General features: G+C 43.7%; 1 protein-coding gene across 1 annotated transcript; it reads left to right on the top strand.

The window, feature by feature from the left end:
• Positions 1 to 142: 142 nt before the first annotated feature.
• Positions 143 to 15901, top strand: LOC308168048 (male-specific lethal 1-like 1; the record flags this gene model as incomplete). Its single annotated transcript, XM_080542523.1, has 5 exons — positions 143 to 149; positions 1096 to 1262; positions 11343 to 11538; positions 15194 to 15267; positions 15830 to 15901. 5 exons carry the CDS (start codon positions 143 to 145, stop codon positions 15899 to 15901), a joined length of 516 nt encoding a protein of 171 aa, XP_080398649.1.
• Between the last annotated feature and the right edge of the window lie 2491 nt (positions 15902 to 18392).

Raw genomic sequence — 18392 nt, 5'->3', positions numbered from 1 at the left:
CCCGCTAGTAAGCAAGTCCAGTTTAGCTAGCTACTAGCCAGACATTGTCTTAACGAAGTAAATCTTTCTGTGGCAAATGAACGACATTGAATGCGAGATTGTGGTGTCTCAAAATCGATCTGGTTTTTTCTCCGACGGCCAGATGCCAAGTGACAAATAACTTAGTTTTAGAATCCATATATCAAGTGTCAAGTCTGTTTTTCCTGTACGTACTGTATTAGATAAATAATAATAATAATAACTTTTATTTGTATAGCACTTTTCCTGCAAACGTTGCAGCTCAAAGTGCTTTAATCATTATATAATCATCATTGAATTATTTAGTAATTTAAAGGCAATATTAAAACGATGGGTTTTTAGTCTCAACTTGAATAAATTGGTGAGTTGATCAAAGACGTCATAGTGTTACTATAACACAGGTGATGACATCATAGTCTTACTATAACACAGGTGATGACATCGTAGTCTCACTATAACACAGGTGATGACATCGTAGTCTCACTATAACACAGGTGATGACATCATAGTCTCACTATAACACAGGTGATGACATCATAGTCTCACTATAACACAGGTGATGACATCATAGTGTTACTATAACACAGGTGATGACATCATAGTGTTACTATAACAGGTGATGACATCATAGTGTTACTATAACACAGGTGATGACATCATACTGTTACTATAATACAGGTGATGACATCATAGTCTCACCATAACACAGGTGATAACATTACATAGTCTTACTATAACACAGGTGATGACATCATAGTCTTACTATAACACAGGTGATGACATCATAGTGTTACTATAACAGGTGATGACATCATAGTCTTACTATAACACAGGTGATGACATCATATGGTGTTACTATAACACAGGTGATGACATCATAGTCTCACTATAACACAGGTGATGACATCATAGTGTTACTATAACACAGGTGATGACATCATAGTGTTACTATAACACAGGTGATGACATCATAGTGTTACTATAACACAGGTGATGACATCATAGTGTTACTATAACACAGGTGATGACATCATAGTGTTACTATAACAGGTGATGAGGATGTATGTTGTGTTTCAGAGCTCAGCGCCGACAGCAGGTGGAGGAACGTCAGGAAGACCCCCGTCAGCCCCCACACCCACCTCAGGCAGATCCTGCTGCTGCAGCTGGACCTCATAGAGCAGCAGCAGCAGCAGCTGCAGAACAAGGACAAGGAGATCGACGAGCTGAAGGCCGACAAGGACACGGTAGGGAGGGGGAGGGACGTGGAGGGATGTGGAGGGATGTGGGGGGATGTGGAGGGACGTAGAGGGACGTGGGTGGATGTGGAGGGACGTGGGTGGATGTGGAGGGACGTGGGGGATGAGAAAGTTATTTATTTTATAGTTGTTGTTTTTTTAATATATAATATTTTATTCAATTTGCACAACATAACAATCAGACAGCACAGGTATTGTCAAGTTACAAAAAAACAACAATGGTTAGCATACGTGGGTTGCATTAGTACACTGGACATACAGTATATCTCAAAAGTGAGTACACCCTTTAGATTTTTGCAAATATTCTCTCATATCCTTTCAGGGGATAACACTATCTTAATGAAACTTTGATATAACTTAAAGTAGTCAGTGTGCTGCTTGAATAACAGTATAGATTTATTGTCCATTGAAAATTACTCAGTACACAGCTGTTAATGTCTAAACAGCTGGCAACAAAAGTGAGTACACCCCATAGTGAACATGTCTAAATTGTGCCCAAAGTGTCAATATTTTGTGTGACCACCATTGTTATCTAGCACCGCTTTAACCCTCCTGGGCATGGAATTCACCAGAGCTACACAGGTTGCTTCTGGAATCTTCTTCCACTCCTCCATGACGACATCACGGAGCCCACAGATCAGGGTTTCCGTTAACCGGTAATTACCGGTCTTTGTCCGGTAAAATCTATTGAAGTCCGACAAATTGAAATCTCTTCGGTCATAATGTCCGGTGAAAATAATTCCCTCTAAGCACAATTTGAATACAATTCGCTAAAGTTGAATTGTCACATTCTGATTCCTTCTATATTAAAAAAGACTAGGCTATATATTTATTTTATTATTATATGATTTGACGCCGGCATGATGATGACTCCGCGAAACAGCGGTGGCAGGGTTGCCAGATGGGATTTTACAGCCTAACCAGTCTATTACCGCTAAACCCAGTAGCCCATTCGGCGATAACCCGGCCCATCTGGCAACCCTGCTTTTAACCTGCAAACGTTGCAGCTCAAAGTGCGAGCGAGAGGTAAACATGGCAAGACAAAGTAAGCTTAACAATGACTTCATGAAACCAAGCTACAATGAGTCTGAGGAGAAGTCTGACTGTAAAGAGATGGAGGTAGTGGCTCCTCCAGCCAACTGGAGGGTTCCGAGTTGAATGGAAAGAACATTTCCCCTGGCTGCGTTAAGATGGGGAAGGAAAAATGTTCTGCTCACCGTGCAAAACATCGGGGAGGAATAACGGATTCACGAGAGGAGCAACGAATATGAGAATGTCGGCTCTCACTGATCACAGTCGGTGCAGTGAGCACATATCGGCGGTCAGTTTGAGGCAACAGCAAACCGCTATGAAAGGCCACTGTGAGCAGGCTAATGAAACGGCTAACAATAAGCTGCACTCTCAGCTACAAGTTGCATTTCACATGGCAAAAAAATGGCATCGCATGTCATCAGTATGTGGGACTGACTGAGCTACTGAAAGCAGTTAAGTTCATTTAAAGCCTATTTATTTTCAAAGAGTTTTATTCTATTTTATTTTATCTGATAAAAGGCATATGAACGGAAATTAGGCTAGCCTATGTGTCACGCCAGAAGCCTACATGTAACCTCTTGCACTTTTCAATAAAATGTTATAAATCTAGACATTGTGGTATTTCTTTATATACGTATCCCAGCCTGCCTATCAATCGTTTCTCAATAAACAGTTATGTTCTCCTCATTGTCATACTCGCGAGTCCGATTAAGTATGATTTGACAGGCAGTTAAACTAAATGCCTTCCCAACCAGCGAGACCTGGTTATAGAAATGACGTTGTTTTATTGATAAAAAAGGGTAAAACTGGAAAGAGAAAATAGAAAACTCACATTAATCCCAAACAATTTAACAGACTTCAGTTAACGTAATGTGGAGTCCGTTCATTGATCGCAGTCTGTTCAGTTCCCAGTGGCGCGCGTTCAGCGCTGGACATAATATTATGGCATAGCGCGCATGCGAATCATGAAAGCCTATATTATATAGCTCGCATCTAATCGTATCGGATGAGAAATATACATTAAACGGCATATACTGTATAGGCTACACAACAGTAATCACCGCGACAAACAGCTATATTATATTTTAATATGATGACCGGAATTTCTCACGTTTGTCCGGTAAATTGAAATCTTCCCGGACACGTTGACCGGCACACATTTTTTCTAACGGAAACCCTGCCACAGATGTTGGACACCTTGCACTCCTCCACCTGCCTCTTGAGGATGCCCCACATGTGCTCAATTGGGTTTAGGTCTGGAGACATACTTGGCCAGTCCATCACCTTAACCTTCAGCTTCTTCAGCAAGGCCGTTGTCATCTTGGAGGTGTGTTTAGGGTCATTATCATGTTGGAAAACTGCCCTACGGCCCAGTTTCCGAAGAGAGGGGATCATGCTCTGCTGCAGGATGTCACAGTATATATTGGAATTCATGTGTCCCTCAATGAAATGCAGCTCCCCAGTGCCGGCAGCACTCATGCAGCCCCAGACCATGATGCTGCCACCACCATGCTTGACTGTAGGCAAAACACATTTGTCTTGGTACTCCTCACCAGGGTGCCGCCACACACGCCGGACACCATCTGACCCAAACAGGTTTATTTTGGTCTCATCAGACCACAGGACATGGTTCCAGTAACTCATGTTCTTGGATTCATTGTCTTCAGCAAACTGTTTGCGGGCTTTCTTATGCATCGGTTTCAGAAGAGGCTTCTGTCTGGGGCGACGGCCATACAAACCGATTTGATGCAGTGTGCGGTGTATGGTCTGGGCACTGACAGGCTGACATCCCACTTCTGCAACCTCTGCAGCAATGCTGGAAGCACTCGCACGTCTATTTTTGGAAACCAACCTATTGATATGACGCTGAGCACGTGGACTCAACTTCTTTGGTCGACCCTGGCGAGGCCTGTTCCGAGTGGAACCTGTCCTGGAAAACCGCTGTATGATCTTAGCCACTGTGCTGCAACTCATTTTCAGGGTGTTGGCAATCTTCTTATAGCCAAGGCCATCTTTGTGAAGCGCAATAATCCTTTTTTTCAGCCGCTCAGAGAGTTCCTTGCCATGAGGTGCCATGTTGTCCAGCATTCAGAGAGAATTGTGCCCAAAACACCAAATTTAACAGCCCTGCTTATCATTTACACCTGAATCCTTGTAACACTAACGAGTCACATGACACCAGGGCGGGAAAACAACATCATTGGGCACAATTAGGACATGTTCACTATGGGGTGTACTCACTTTTGTTGCCAGCTGTTTAGACATTAACAGCTGTGTACTGAGTAAATTTCAAAGGACAATAAATCTATACTGTTATTCAAGCAGCACACTGACTACTTTAAGTTATATCAAAGTTTCAGTAGGATAATGTTATCCCCTGAAAGGATATAACAGAATATTTGCAAAAATCTAAAGGGTGTACTCACTTTTGAGATATACTGTATATGACATATCAAACACAACAGAATCACATCAAAGGTAAAGAGACTACAAAAGCAGAACAAATGACTATGATTTATTTGTGAAAACAAATCGCGGGCGCCCTTTCTGCAGTAGGTCAACTAAATCATCAGGAAGATAATCAAGAAAGGGCTGCCAAATACCATAGAAAAAGTTGTCATTCCCCCTTAATGTAGCACTGAGGCGTTCCATAGGAAAGACCTTAAAAGTTTCTCTGTACCACTGTGTGACTGTGGGGGGTTTCTCCTCGATCCACTGGAATAGGATGCATCGCCTCGCCAGAAGTAGAAGTTTACTCATTAAAGTCATCCGTCCAGTGGAGAGAGGGAGTTGCCCCGTAGGTATATTCAGAATAAACAAGCCTGGTTCAGCCCCAACCGAAGTGTGGAATATTGAACTAAGTTCCTTAGCAATGTTTTCCCAGTATCTGGATATCAAGGGGCATTGCCAAATACAATGAAAATAAGTTCCTACATCCTTTTTGCATTTCACACAGATGGGAGAAATCTGGGGATTAATTTTGTTTAGGAAGTGGGGAGTGCGTTGTAGTCGGTGTAATATTCTGTACTGACTCTCTCTAAGCCTATTACAGGTGAATATTTTTTTTGCAGATTCAAAAGCATCTGACCACATGTCGGCATCAAGTTCAACCTCCAAATCTTTTCCCCATAGCTCTCTAGATCTGTTGATATTAATAGAGTTAGTAGAGTAAAGTTTTTCATAAAAAAAGGAAATGAATTTTTTGTTGTTAAAGGGAGTTGAGTTAAAGTTGAGAAGGAAGTTATCAATTGAGCTTTTCATTGGTTGGTCTGTTGGGAATGATAGATCAGATTTTACAAAATGTCTCACCTGAAGGAATGCAAAAAAGTGATTGTGAGGCATTTCGTATTTACTCTGAAGTTGTGAGAATGACATGAAATTATCACCTTCGAATAAGTCAGCAACAAGTCTTAGTTGCTTTGAGTGCCAGTCTTCAAATATACTCTTTCCTACACCAGGAGGGAAGGCTTTATTTTGAGATATAGGTTGTAGTGCTGATGAAAAACATCTCCGGCCAACATGTTTATTAATATCACGCCATATCTTAAGTGTGTTGTATATGATAGGATTGTCCTTGACCCCTGCTGGAAGGTCATTCATGTCAGTTGAGATAAGGCTGAGCAAAGAGTAGGGGGCACAACACCATGCATCTACGGGGTACTCTCCTTGATGAAGGAAATGCTTGAGCCAGCCTGAAATTATCCTGGCATGGCAAGCCCAATTATAATACAGAATATTGGGAACGGCTTGACCCCCTTTTTCTATAGGCAATTGCAAGGTCCTCATTTTCAACCTAGATTTCTTTCCATGCCATATAAATCTTGAAAGAAACCTTTCAATATCCAAGATGGTTGTTCTATTGATCTTAAGCGGTAGAATTTGCATTGGGTATAATAGTCTAGGAAGCACATTCATCTTAGTCAGGCTAATTCTGCCCATCCATGATAGAGGGAGATCAAACCACCTGTCAAGGTCATTTTTGATTGATGTCAGGATTGGTGTAAAATGTAGTTTATACAAATCGTCAATGTTCGCTGATACTCTAATGCCCAGGTAAGTAAAGCCTGAAGTTGACCACCTGAAAGGGAAATTGACAAGAGCCGTCCGGTCCCCAAAGTCACCTAATGGCAGGGCCTCAGATTTGTCATAATTAATTTTGTACCCTGAAAATTGACAGAATTTATTAATTATTGATAATAAAACAGGTATTGAGCACTCTGGGTCGGTAATAAACAGTAATACATCATCAGCATAGAGCGAAATCCTGTATTCAGTGTCTCCTAATACGACACCTGACAGTCCCTGATGGTTCCTAATAGCCTCTGCAAGGGGTTCGAGCGCTAACGCAAATAATAGAGGTGACATAGGACAGCCCTGACGCGTGCCCCTACTCAAGGGGAAAACGTCAGACGCTGAACCATTTACCATGACCCTCGCAGCCGGCGATTTGTATATAAGTTTAACCCACAGGGTTCCCACGGTCATGAAATTCCTGGAAAAGTTATGGAATTTGAAAAACTATTTTCCAGTCTGGAAAAGTTATGGAATTAACTTAACTGTTTTGGAAAAGTTTTGGAAATATACATTGTGTTTAAAATATGTTCAACGAGCATGTCGCCGGCGACATGGAACGAACACTGTTGTATAATAACTTCGCTCTCGTTCCGCATAGGAACAATACATTGTACGGTGAAACCTACATTGTAGCTACAAGTAGAGCCCACCCCCGCGTCTAGACCAACCAGAAGTCTCTATATCGACGAGCCAATCGGAGGTAATGTTTTCATGTAGTGCGATGCCACCTAACTTGCTTGTTCGCTAATGCTACATAATAATGATCGGCAGTAGGTAGATCTTTTTGTATATCACAGCCTATCCATGTGATTTGCAGATTCGTCCTACTTGCTGGCTATCGTATAGCCTATAATAATTAGTTTGTATAGTTCGCGATGCCGTGGTGAGGAGAGAAGACAAGAGATGAAAAACACTGCTGGGGGTCAGTATAGTAATGTGGCCTGGAGAAGGGAGGAGGTTCATTAGTTTTGATGTTCTTATATTCTTATTATTGCTTAGTCCCTTAGCAGGAAATAAATCTGGGCCAGTTGGCTTCAAAAGGACCATTGTTTAGTTTCTGTCCACAGTCTAGCTGCATCTGCAGACCAGAACGCACCATGTCCTCCACAGGGCTTTCAGACACATACAAAGAAATGAATAAGAAACTGCTTTGAAATGTGAATTCTGTCCAAAAACGTCTGTGAACTGAGCTAACAGTTTTGTCTATAGTTATATACTTGTGTGGAGTGTTTTATTTTAGTGTATTTATACCTAAGGCCTCATAGAACAATTTTCAACATCCAAAAGTCCTCTATCTCATTCTGTACAGTTTGTAATCAATACATATTGTAAAGTTTTAGAACTGTTTTTTGTTTTATTTTGTATGTTGCTTTTGTGGTCATTTTGAAATACACATAGTCTCCTAAAATTATATATGATAACATACCACAAAAGAGCATTTTGCGCTGAATACAATGATATGCAACACTTGATAGTTCCATTTGGGATTACATAAGCTTATTACAAATTAAAATTATTAAAATTGGGAAAATAGAACAATAGACCCCTGGGGGTTAAAATTCCTAAAAGATGTTTGGTAAAAAGTGTTACCGCAATCCTGCACCAATAGACCGTTCAAACTAATATGACGTGATATAACATATGTAATCAGCTAGTTGGCGGGAAAGCTAGTTCGTGGCAGAATTTAGAAAGTGCATGGACATAGTTACAAGTAGCTATCTATTGCTGCTGAAAAATGCCTGGAAAATGTTCCTTCAATAATTTATGACTTTTGGACAACAAAGAGGACATCTCCAACTCCACTCAGTCAATTGTTGTGCTAATTATTTAGGGATTTTAACATCTAGTCCTATTAAGAATCCTTATGGCTTTTGGACAACAAATATAAAACATGGCTCAAGAGAGAGGCAGACCCTGGCCGTGCTGCATGTAGAGTGTGTGTGAAAACGTTTGATGTTAGTAACATGGGAGAAGCGGCGCTCGTTAGCCATGCTAAAGGGAAGAAACATCTAGAAAACCGAAAGGCGGCTGAACAGACCGCTCAATACCAGGTACAGCTCAATAAATTAGAATATCATGGAAAAGCATGTAAGTAAAAAAGAAAAGTAAATTTATTCCAGTAATTCAATTCAAAAAGTGAAACTCATATAATAGGCTATAGATTCATTATACACAAAGTGACATATTGCAAGCCTTTATTTCTTGTAATTGTGATGATTATGGCTTACAGCTCAAGTTGAGAGCTGTAAGTTGTCTGTCAGTATCTCAGAAAAATTAGAATGATAAAACCCAAAAAAAAAAATGTAATACAGAAATGTCGGCCTTCTGAAAAGTATGTTCATTTGGTCGGGGCTGGAGGAAGAGCGGAGAGGCATAGAATCCAAGTCATTTTCCACGATATTCTAATTTATTGCACTGCACCTGTATGGGTGCCATAGACTCCAACGCCATTGCGCAATGCCCCAGGATAGGTGGTAATGTTGGATAGACACAACTTCCCTTACATTAACCATGCTACATTTTTGCTACACTGCTGAGGCTCATTATTGCGCTCTATAAACTAAGTCATGGAAATTAGGTAAAATATTATGGAAAAGATATGGAAAAGTTTTGGAAAATCATTGGTGAAAAAGTGTGGGAACCCTGAACCCAGTCAGTAAAACCAGAGCCCAATCCAAACCTGTCGAGGACATCAAACAGATACCCCCACTCCACTCGATCAAACGCTTTCTCAGCATCCAATGAAATAGCAAGGACCCTTTTCTTTGTACTTTGTGAGAATTGTATTACATTAACTAGGAATATCTGTTCTTGATAAATCCTGTCTGATCCGGTTTAATTAGAATGGGCAGTACCTCCTCCAATCTTCTTGCAAGGAGTTTAGATAGTAATCTACCATCAACCCCGAGTAAACTTATTGGTCTGTACGAAGCACAGTTATCAGGGGGCTTATCCTTCTTCAAAATCAGGGAAATATGGGCCAGATTTAAAGTCGGAGGAAGTGTGCCTCTCTCTGTCTGAAGACTCGATGAACATATTGGTTAGAGGTTTCACCACCAGCTTAGCCATTTTTTAATAAAATTCGGGCCCGAACCCATCGGGACCCGGGGCTTTCCCACTCTGTAGAGCTTGAATGGTCTCTAAGACTTCCTGTTCTGTAATTGGTCTACACAAGTCGTTTCTGTGTTCTTCAGATAATGTAGGAAGATGTATCCCATCTAAAAACGTTTTTCTTAACATTGAAGTATTTTGACATTCAGATGAGTATAGTCCTTGATAGAAGTCCTTCATTATTTTACTAATAATTTTGGTTTCAAACTGTTGTATGCCCATGCTATCTCTGAGAGATGGTATTGCATGAGGCCCTGTCCGGCCTTTGGCCAGTCGAGCAAGGAGCCTGCCGGGTTTGTTACCAGATTCAAATAATCTATGCCTGGCGAAAAACATTGCCGATTCTGCTTTTTGAGTTAGCAATTGGTCTAGGGCGGATCGAGCCGCCTCTAGCTTTTTTAACACAGCTGTGGAGGAGGAGGTTTTAAACTCTCTATCCAGGGTTTTAATCTGTTGCTCAAGCTCCAGTTGACTTGCCATTGATGCTTTTTTTAATGCTGCTGTATAGGATATTATGGCCCCCCTCAAGAATGCCTTACCCGTTTCCCATAGTGTAGAAGCAGAAATATCAGGTGTGTCATTCGTGGAAATAAAGAGTTCCCACTGTGTTTCTAAGTATGTTAAAAATGTGGGATTGCTAAGAAGGGACGGGTTCAAACGCCAGTGTCTAGATAGGGGGTCATAGTAGGGTGGTAGGAATTCAATAGTAACTGAGGAATGGTCTGAAATAGCGCACGTGTTGATAGAACAGGCCTTGGTTCTGTCTAAAATTAATCGTGATACAAAAATATAATCAATTCTCGAGAAAGAATGATGAGGGTGAGAGAAAAATGTAAAGTCCTGACCGCCAGTCAAGAGTGAGTGAGTACACTGGTCTACTTGCACTGGTACCATTGCTTACTGCATGTAGTCGTCTTTGTAGTGGTTTGGGGGAATACTACAGTTTTTCATATGACTGTACAGCACAGTATATAAGACGAGTATATAAGGCAAGTCTTTTTGTGCTGGTGGGTGTGGTCCGACCGATTGGGGTGGGCCTGTCTGGGCCAAAAATGCCAGGGCCTAATTTTTGTCCCAGTCCAGCCCTGGTGCCAGGGCTCGTTCCTATTCCAAGCACAGTGGGCAGCCAGGATTCAAAGAATTGTATAGGAAGTTTTCCCTCCGAGCCCTCTTTCAGATTGAGGACACGAATATTGTCACGCCTGCTCCGGTTCTCCATATCATCCATGCCATCTGTCATCACCTTAATTTTCTTTTCTGCTTCGGCGAGTCTTGCTTGTAAACCGCTCACTGTGTCTTCCACGTCCGACACTCGTTGTTCTGCCTCGGTCATGCGTGTGGACTGGGCTTCTATGGTTGTGGAAATTCTGTCCAGAACTCCCGAGATCTTAGATAGCTTCTCTTCCACAATGTCACTGAAGTTTTGAGTTAGCTCGCGAATCAATGCTTTGGTGTCTGTAGCTAGCGGAGGTTCGTAGTTTTTCAACGGAGAGTTAATGTCTGCTGTTTGGCTAGCAACCTGGGTATGGCTAGTTGCCTGCGCACATTTCTTTGGCTGAATTTTCGTTTGTTTCGACATAGTTTGTCAGAGATGGACACTTCTTTCTTGTCGACAGTTAACACAACACTGTATTAGTAAAAAATAAGTTGAAATATGTGCATAAAATTGCTAATAATATAAGTATAAATGTGTGAGAGAGGGAGGTCGGCGAAAACACACCTTTCAGTAAGCCATCGTCACGTGACCCTTCATTTATTTTATAGTTATTATTATTTTTATTTTTTTATGTATATTAATTTATACTTTATTAAGTTTAAAAACACAACGGCGTGTTTGTTGACCGTCCACAGTTGCTGGCGCGCATCGAGCGCATGGAGCGCAGGCTGCAGCTGACCAGGAAGGACCCCCGAGACAAGCGTCTGTTCCAGCCCCTGGAGACCTGGACCCCCGACAAGGACGACCCCTGGGACCTGGAGGACGAGGACGCCCCCCCCCCACCCCCAGGACTTTCGGCTGCAGCCGGGGGGGCAAGGGAGGCCTCAAGAGGTAAACAAACTCCAAAGGCTGCCCCCTGCTGGTGACACCGGGAACAAGTTGGCAGCCGATTTAATGTTCCCACTTTTATTCTGAAATATGGAAATGAATTTCAGCGTAGATGAAAAAATCAACGACACACTCGCTAGTCAAGCCAAAACGTGAATGTGTGTGTGAACGGGTGAATGAGAGGCCGTTGTAAAGCACTTTGGAAAATAGGCGTTATATAAGTGCAGTCCAATTATTTATATGACAGGGTTAGGGTTTGCGTTAGGCCCTAATCATTCAGCTCTCTACTCCTCTCTTCCTCTCCTCTCCTCTCTTCCTCTCCTCCTCTCCTCTCCTCTCCTCTCCTCTCCTTTCCTCCTCACCTCACCTCCTCACCTCCCCTCCTCTCCTCTCCTCTTCTCCTCTACTCCTCTCCTCACCGCCTCTTCTCCTCTACTCCTCTCCTCCCCTCACCTCCTCTCCTCACCGCCTCTTCTCCTCTACTCCTCTCCTCCCCTCACCTCCTCTCCTCTCCTCTACTCCTCTCCTCACCTCCTCTCCTCTCCTCTACTCCTCTCCTCACCTCCTCTCCTCTCCTCTCCTCTTCTCCTCTACTCCTCTCCTCACCGCCTCTCCTCTTCTCCTCTACTCCTCTCCTCACCTCCTCTCCTCCCCTCACCTCCTCTCCTCTCCTCTACTCCTCTCCTCACCTCCTCTCCTGTACGTACTGTATTAGATAAATAATAATAATAACTTTTATTTGTATAGCACTTTTCCTGCAAACGTTGCAGCTCAAAGTGCTTTAATCATTATATAATCATCATTGAATTATTTTGTAATTTAAAGGCAATATTAAAAAGATGGGTTTTTAGTCTCAACTTGAACAAATTGGTGAGTTGATCAAAGACGTCATAGTGTTACTATAACACAGGTGATGACATCATAGTCTTACTATAACACAGGTCACGACATTGTAGTCTCACTATAACACAGGTGATGACATCATAGTCTCACTATAACACAGGTGATGACATCATAGTGTTACTATAGGGGTAGGGGAGGCTGTATGCATATCAGGGGGGTGGCAGGGTTAGGGGAAATGGGTAGGGGTAGGGGAGGTTGTATGCGTGTCCAGGCGGGGGGGGGGGGGGGGGGGCCGGGATGGGGGAGATGGCTAGGGGTAGGGTGGCCGGGATGGGGGAGATGGCTAGGGGTAGGGGAGGCTGTAGGCATGGGAGAACAGGTAGGTTTTGAGGTGGGATTTAAAAGTGAGGAGTGAGGGTGAGTCTCTGAGTGGTTGAGGGAGAGAGTTCCAGAGGCGGGTGCAGCTCGTGAAAAGGCACGGTGACCGAAGCCTTTGAGTTTTGAGGGTGGGACAGTGAGGGGAACAATGGATGAGGATCGGAGGGTACGGGTAGGGCGGTGGGGGAGAAGGAGGTCAGTCAGGTAAGGGGGGGCCAGGCTATGGAGGGCTTTGTATGTGAGGATGAGGACTTTGAATTGTATACGTTCTTTGATGGGGAGCCAGTGGAGAGAGTGGAGGACAGGAGTGATGTGGTCACGGGAGCGGGTGTTTGAGAGGAGGCGTGCAGCAGAGTTTTGGACCATCTGGAGTCTATGGAGGGAGCGGGAGGTGATGCCGGTGAGTAGGGAGTTGCAGTAGTCAAGGCGGGAGGAGATGAAGGCGTGGATGAGGGATTCAGCAGCGGGGGGGGAGAGGCAGTGTCTGATTTTTGCAATGTTTCGGAGGTGGAAGTAGGATGTCTTGACAATAGAACTGACGTGGGGATCGAATGAGAGGGTGGGGTCCAGAATGAAGCCGAGGTTGCGAGCCAGGGGGGAGGGGGTGATGGTAGTGTCGTCAATGGTGAGTGTGATGGGTCCGGTTTTATTGAGGATGGATTTGGTGCCGATGAGGATGACTTCGGTCTTTTCACTGTTGAGTTTGAGGAAGTTGTGTGTGAGCCAGGTTTTTATTGCTGAAATGCATTTTTCGATGTGAGTGAGGGGTGGGTTCTGGGTGGAGTTTGTGGTGATGTAAATCTGGGTGTCATCGGCGTAGCAGTGGAAGTCCAGGTTGAATTGGCGGATGATGTGACCGAGGGGGAGTGTGTAGCAGAGGAAGAGCAGGGGGCCGAGGACTGAGCCTTGTGGGACCCCCTGTGTGACAGAGGAGGAGGAGGAGGTGTGACCGGAGAGGGAGATGAACTGTTGTCTGTTGGTGAGGTAGGAGGTGAGCCAGTCCAGGGCGGTGCCCTCAACACCCAGTTGGCGCAGCCTTTGAAGGAGGATGGAGTGGGACACTGTGTCGAAGGTAGGGTTGGGTACCGAAAATCGGTACCGGTAGGTACCGGTTACTTTACATTCGGTATGTACCCGTACCGAATCGCAAAGGAGATTTCGGTGCCTCATTTCGGTACTTTTCTATCTCGCGACGTCACATCGCCTGTTAAATTTCCACTCAGTGAAAGCAGCGAGTACGGAAGGATAACGAGAAGGTTGCTAATAGCAACTTCCGCTAGCGGGTTGGCGTACCGCGACGCTCGACTTATGGGTGCGTTCCGTAAACTCGTTCTGGAATTCTGATCACCACTCGTGGAATGCCTTCTGTCCAATCAAATGACTTGCTCCCCTTATGACGTCGGGCCCAGTGTGCGCTGCGACGCTCTCAGAGCGAGTTTACGAACGCAAGCCTTTGATTGGACAGTGCACTCCAGGATTCGACGCGTCTGTTGATGACGTTGTGCGGATGTGTGGCTGCGTCTCTGCGAGGAGGACAACCTGATCGGGGATCTCTTGATATTCGGGTACTGTCCTTATCCTACTACTGTGTCTGAAAAATCAATCGTCATGTATCATGGACCAGAGAGGGGGAGGGGAGTAGTAGTAGCTGAGCGGCAACAGAGTTTGGATTTTGACGAGGTGGAGGGCTCCAGTTTATCAGAGTTATATTTCCTCTTGGTCTTCTTGGTTCTGGGGGCTATGCAGGCCTCTTCACTAGATCCCTTTTCTAAGAATATTCTGATGTCCTTGAGGGGCTGCCGAACAAGTGTGTACTCGTATTCGACATCAGTACCAACGATAGGCACCCCCAGCTTAATGGAGTCCCCAAGGCTCAGGAGTTTTATTTTCATTTATTTTCATTTGAGTGTATATTTAACTAATATATATTGTGCCTCAGCAATAAAAAAGTGAAAAGCTGTTTAATGTTGTCGACCGTGTTATTATTATATATATATATATATATATATGTCATTTAAAAAAATCTAAAGTACCGAATTAAGTACCGTTTTGGTACCGGTACCGTTTTTAAAGTATCGGTTAGGTACCGGTACCGGATAAAACCCAAACGGTACCCAACCCTAGTCGAAGGCTGCGCTCAGGTCTAGTAGAACTAGGATGTTGAGGGCACCTGAGTCTGCAGAGGTGAGGAGATCGTTGATTACTTTGACCAGGGCTGTTTCAGTGCTGTGATGTGGGCGGAAGCCAGATTGAAGGGGTTCATACAGTTTGTTGGATTGGAGGTGGGAGTGAAGTTGGGCAGCGACAACGCGCTCTAGGGTTTTGGAAAGGAATGGTAGGTTGGAGATGGGGCGGTAGTTGGAGAGATTGGCTGGGTCAAGAGTGGGCTTTTTGAGAATGGGGGTGATGAGGATGTATGTTGTGTTTCACATCTCAGATCTGGCCGTTCCATCATGGAGAGATAAGAGCGTAGAGCCGCTGGAGGAGGACGCGTGTGGTGACATCCCTGAGGTGAGAGAGGGGTGGGGGTATGGGGGGCGGGTATGCTAGCAAAAGGTCTTTAGATATTCTGGTGCTGTGCCACTGAGAGCTTTATAAACAAGCAGAGGGATCTTGAAATCTATTCTGAACTTAACAGGAAGCCAGTGTAGAGTCTCTAAAATAGGAGTTATATGAGCTCTTCTGCTTGTTTTGGTTAAAACTCTCGCTGCTGCATTTTGGATTAATTGCAGCTGGCCAAACAAAAGCTTTCATTAACACTTCTGCATCAGCTTGCCGGAGAAAATGTCTCACTTTTTGCAATATTCCGTAGATGATAGAAAGCATGTCAGTACAGTAGAGGAGGTAGCTTGTGGTGACGTCCCTGAGGTGAGAGAGAGGAGGGGTCAAAGTTCACAGACTAAAGTGGTTAGCCAGACCTGGGTTCAAATTGTATTTGAAATCACTTACTCTGTGCTCGCAGGCAGGCTCAAAGTATTTGAAACTAATCTTAATGGATAGAACTTTTCTCAACACATTATGTTCTTAAACCACGTCACATCTAACCTGTGTGTTGACGTGTCGTTCTCCCCAGACGTTAGAGGACAGTGTGTTTCTGAAGCGTCATGCAAAGTTGGAGCTGGATGAGAAGAGGAGGAAGAGGTGAGAAAGGAGGTTTTCTCGCGTCTTCTCCACACCAGTCAACTTATTCTCAATAATGAAACCTTCTCACTCCACCTCAGCATCGCCCTCCCAGTGACGGTCACTCTTTCTAGTTTTTGAGAACTTTGCGCTGTCTCTCTCTCTTTCTCCCTCCTTCTTCTCCTCCCTCCACCCTCCATCATCTGCCCTTCCCTCTTGTCTCTCTCTCTCTTTCTCTCTCTCTCTCTTTCTCTCTCTCTCTGTCTCTCTTTCTGTCTCTCTCTTTCTCTTTCTCTCTCTCTCTCTCTCTCTCTGATTCTCTTTCGCTCTCCCTCTCTCTGTCTCTCTCTCCTCCCTCCTCCCTCTACCTCCCCCTCCTCCCTCCCTGGGTTTAACTGGGTTTACCTGTGTTTATCTGTGTGTTTACCTGAGTTTACCTGTGTTTACCTGTGCTTACCTGTGTGTTTACCTGGGTTTACCTGTGTGTTTACCTGGGTTTACCTGTGTGTTTACCTGTGCTTACCTGTGTGTTTACCTGGGTTTACCTGTGTGTTTACCTGTGCTTACCTGTGTGTTTACCTGGGTTTACCTGTGTGTTTACCTGGGTTTACCTGTGTGTTTACCTGTGTACTTACCTGTGTGTTTACCTGGGTTTACCTGTGTACTTACCTGTGTTTACCTGTGTACTTACCTGTGTACTTACCTGTGTTTACCTGTGTACTTACCTGGGTTTACCTGTGTTTACCTGTGTACTTACCAGTGTGCTTACCTGTGTTTACCTGTGTTTACCTGTGTACTTACCTGTGTTTACCTGTGTTTACCTGTGTACTTACCTGTGTTTACCTGTGTTTACCTGTGTTTACCTGTGTACTTACCTGTACTTACCTGTGTTTACCTGTGTCTACCTGTGTTTAATTTCAACTTAACTTTATTCATCCACGAGTGGAAATCACGATGCCATCGTGGTTTAGTTTGAAAGGTTTGACGGAAGGGCAGTGTTTGTACAGTATGCACCTAATCGCTAGTTTACTCTAAACACTGGGAGCTCCATTGGCATTTATTGACATGCACTCTGTTGATGTGTTCTGACTAGGTTTAAACCTCCAAATCTGACTGTCTGTGTTTTGTATTTACTGTATACTATTCCTTGTGTGGACACCCCGCGTAAAGCTTTACGTTCTTTTTTTTGTTTGTTTTTATTATTTTTTTTAATCAATGTGCACTAAAGTGTGGATATAAGTTGTTTGATCCTCACTCTCTCTGCATGTGCTTTTATCACAACTGCAATGCTAAGCAGATATAAGGTCATGAGTCTGTTCTTATGCTGGAGTGTTTGGTATTCTCTGCACAGTCCAAACTTTGTGTTTGAAAAAGTTGTCAGGTGTTGATGGGTCATGTTGGTACCCAGACGGGCTGTGTAAATGATGGAGGTTCCTGTGGTTCCTATCCTATGTTCCTTATACTTGTTTTTCATTGTTTTGATTGAGTGTGCATGGTCTTTTTTTTGAGTTGACAAATCTGCTCCTATGGATATGGACAGTCAGCACGGCGGAGCTTTAAATGAAACATCTTCTTTTGCTAACATCTTCTCTGCTAAAAACATCTGGGTTTGGACTTTTTTCTTTTCTTTTTTCTTGAAAGCATGACTTTGGCTGCTGCGTTCAGAATAAGCACTGCTCTGTTCAGACGTTCTGACGGGCCTTCTCCTCTCTCAAGGTGTTCTGAGACACTTAGGGCTGGTTTCCACAACGCAGATTAACACTCGTCCTAGATTAAAATCTATCTTTAATGGAGATGTTCTTCTTATTTCTATTGAGAATCGTTAGCCTCGTAGCATAATCGCCTACGTCGTGCTTTCACTTGTGGTCAGCCGAGCCATCTTTGTATGTAGTGTCAAAAATGCCTATGTCAAAGAGATGACTTGGGCAGATAGTGATTTTGGAATGTAACAAGCATTCTGATAGGCTGACGGCATAGGCAATAATGCCCAGTGAATCAGCAGCGTTAGGAGAGTAGAGTTAAGCAGATATCTCAATTTGGCCAAAATATGACTTTATTGGCAATTATGCTATGAGGCTAACGATATGTTATTTAGTCCAGGACTGGGTCTGTGTCCAGGGAAACCGGCCCCATAGACTTTTAAAGACTTTGTTTAATTCTTGACTTTCGTTTTGTGTTTTCGGGCCTTAGAAATAGGCTCAGATCCAGTATATGACTACTGAGGTGTATACTGGTTGGTCTCAGAGGGGGTGAACAGCACCTCAGCCTGCTGTAAAGTGTTAGAGGGCGGAGTTCAGGACAGATTGTTTTTTTTATCTGCACTAGAGTTTAGTCTAATCAGCTAATCAACTCTTTAATATGACGACATGGTCTTTTTTCCTTGTCATATCTGCTCTCTTTCACAACGCAGGCAGCTCCTGTGGTTGTGTTTCTGTCATGTCATCGCATCACTGTTTGACTCTTGTGGCACATTGGCTGTCTTTACAACAAAACAGACCACAGACAACATACGGGCT

The sequence above is a fragment of the Nansenia antarctica genome (assembly GCF_963989245.1).
Source record: "Nansenia antarctica genome assembly, chromosome: 11".
In the NCBI taxonomy this organism is placed as follows: Eukaryota; Metazoa; Chordata; class Actinopteri; order Argentiniformes; family Microstomatidae; genus Nansenia; species Nansenia antarctica.
The sequence above is the reverse complement of the archived record's forward strand: the minus strand, read 5'-3'. Positions and strand labels throughout refer to the sequence as shown.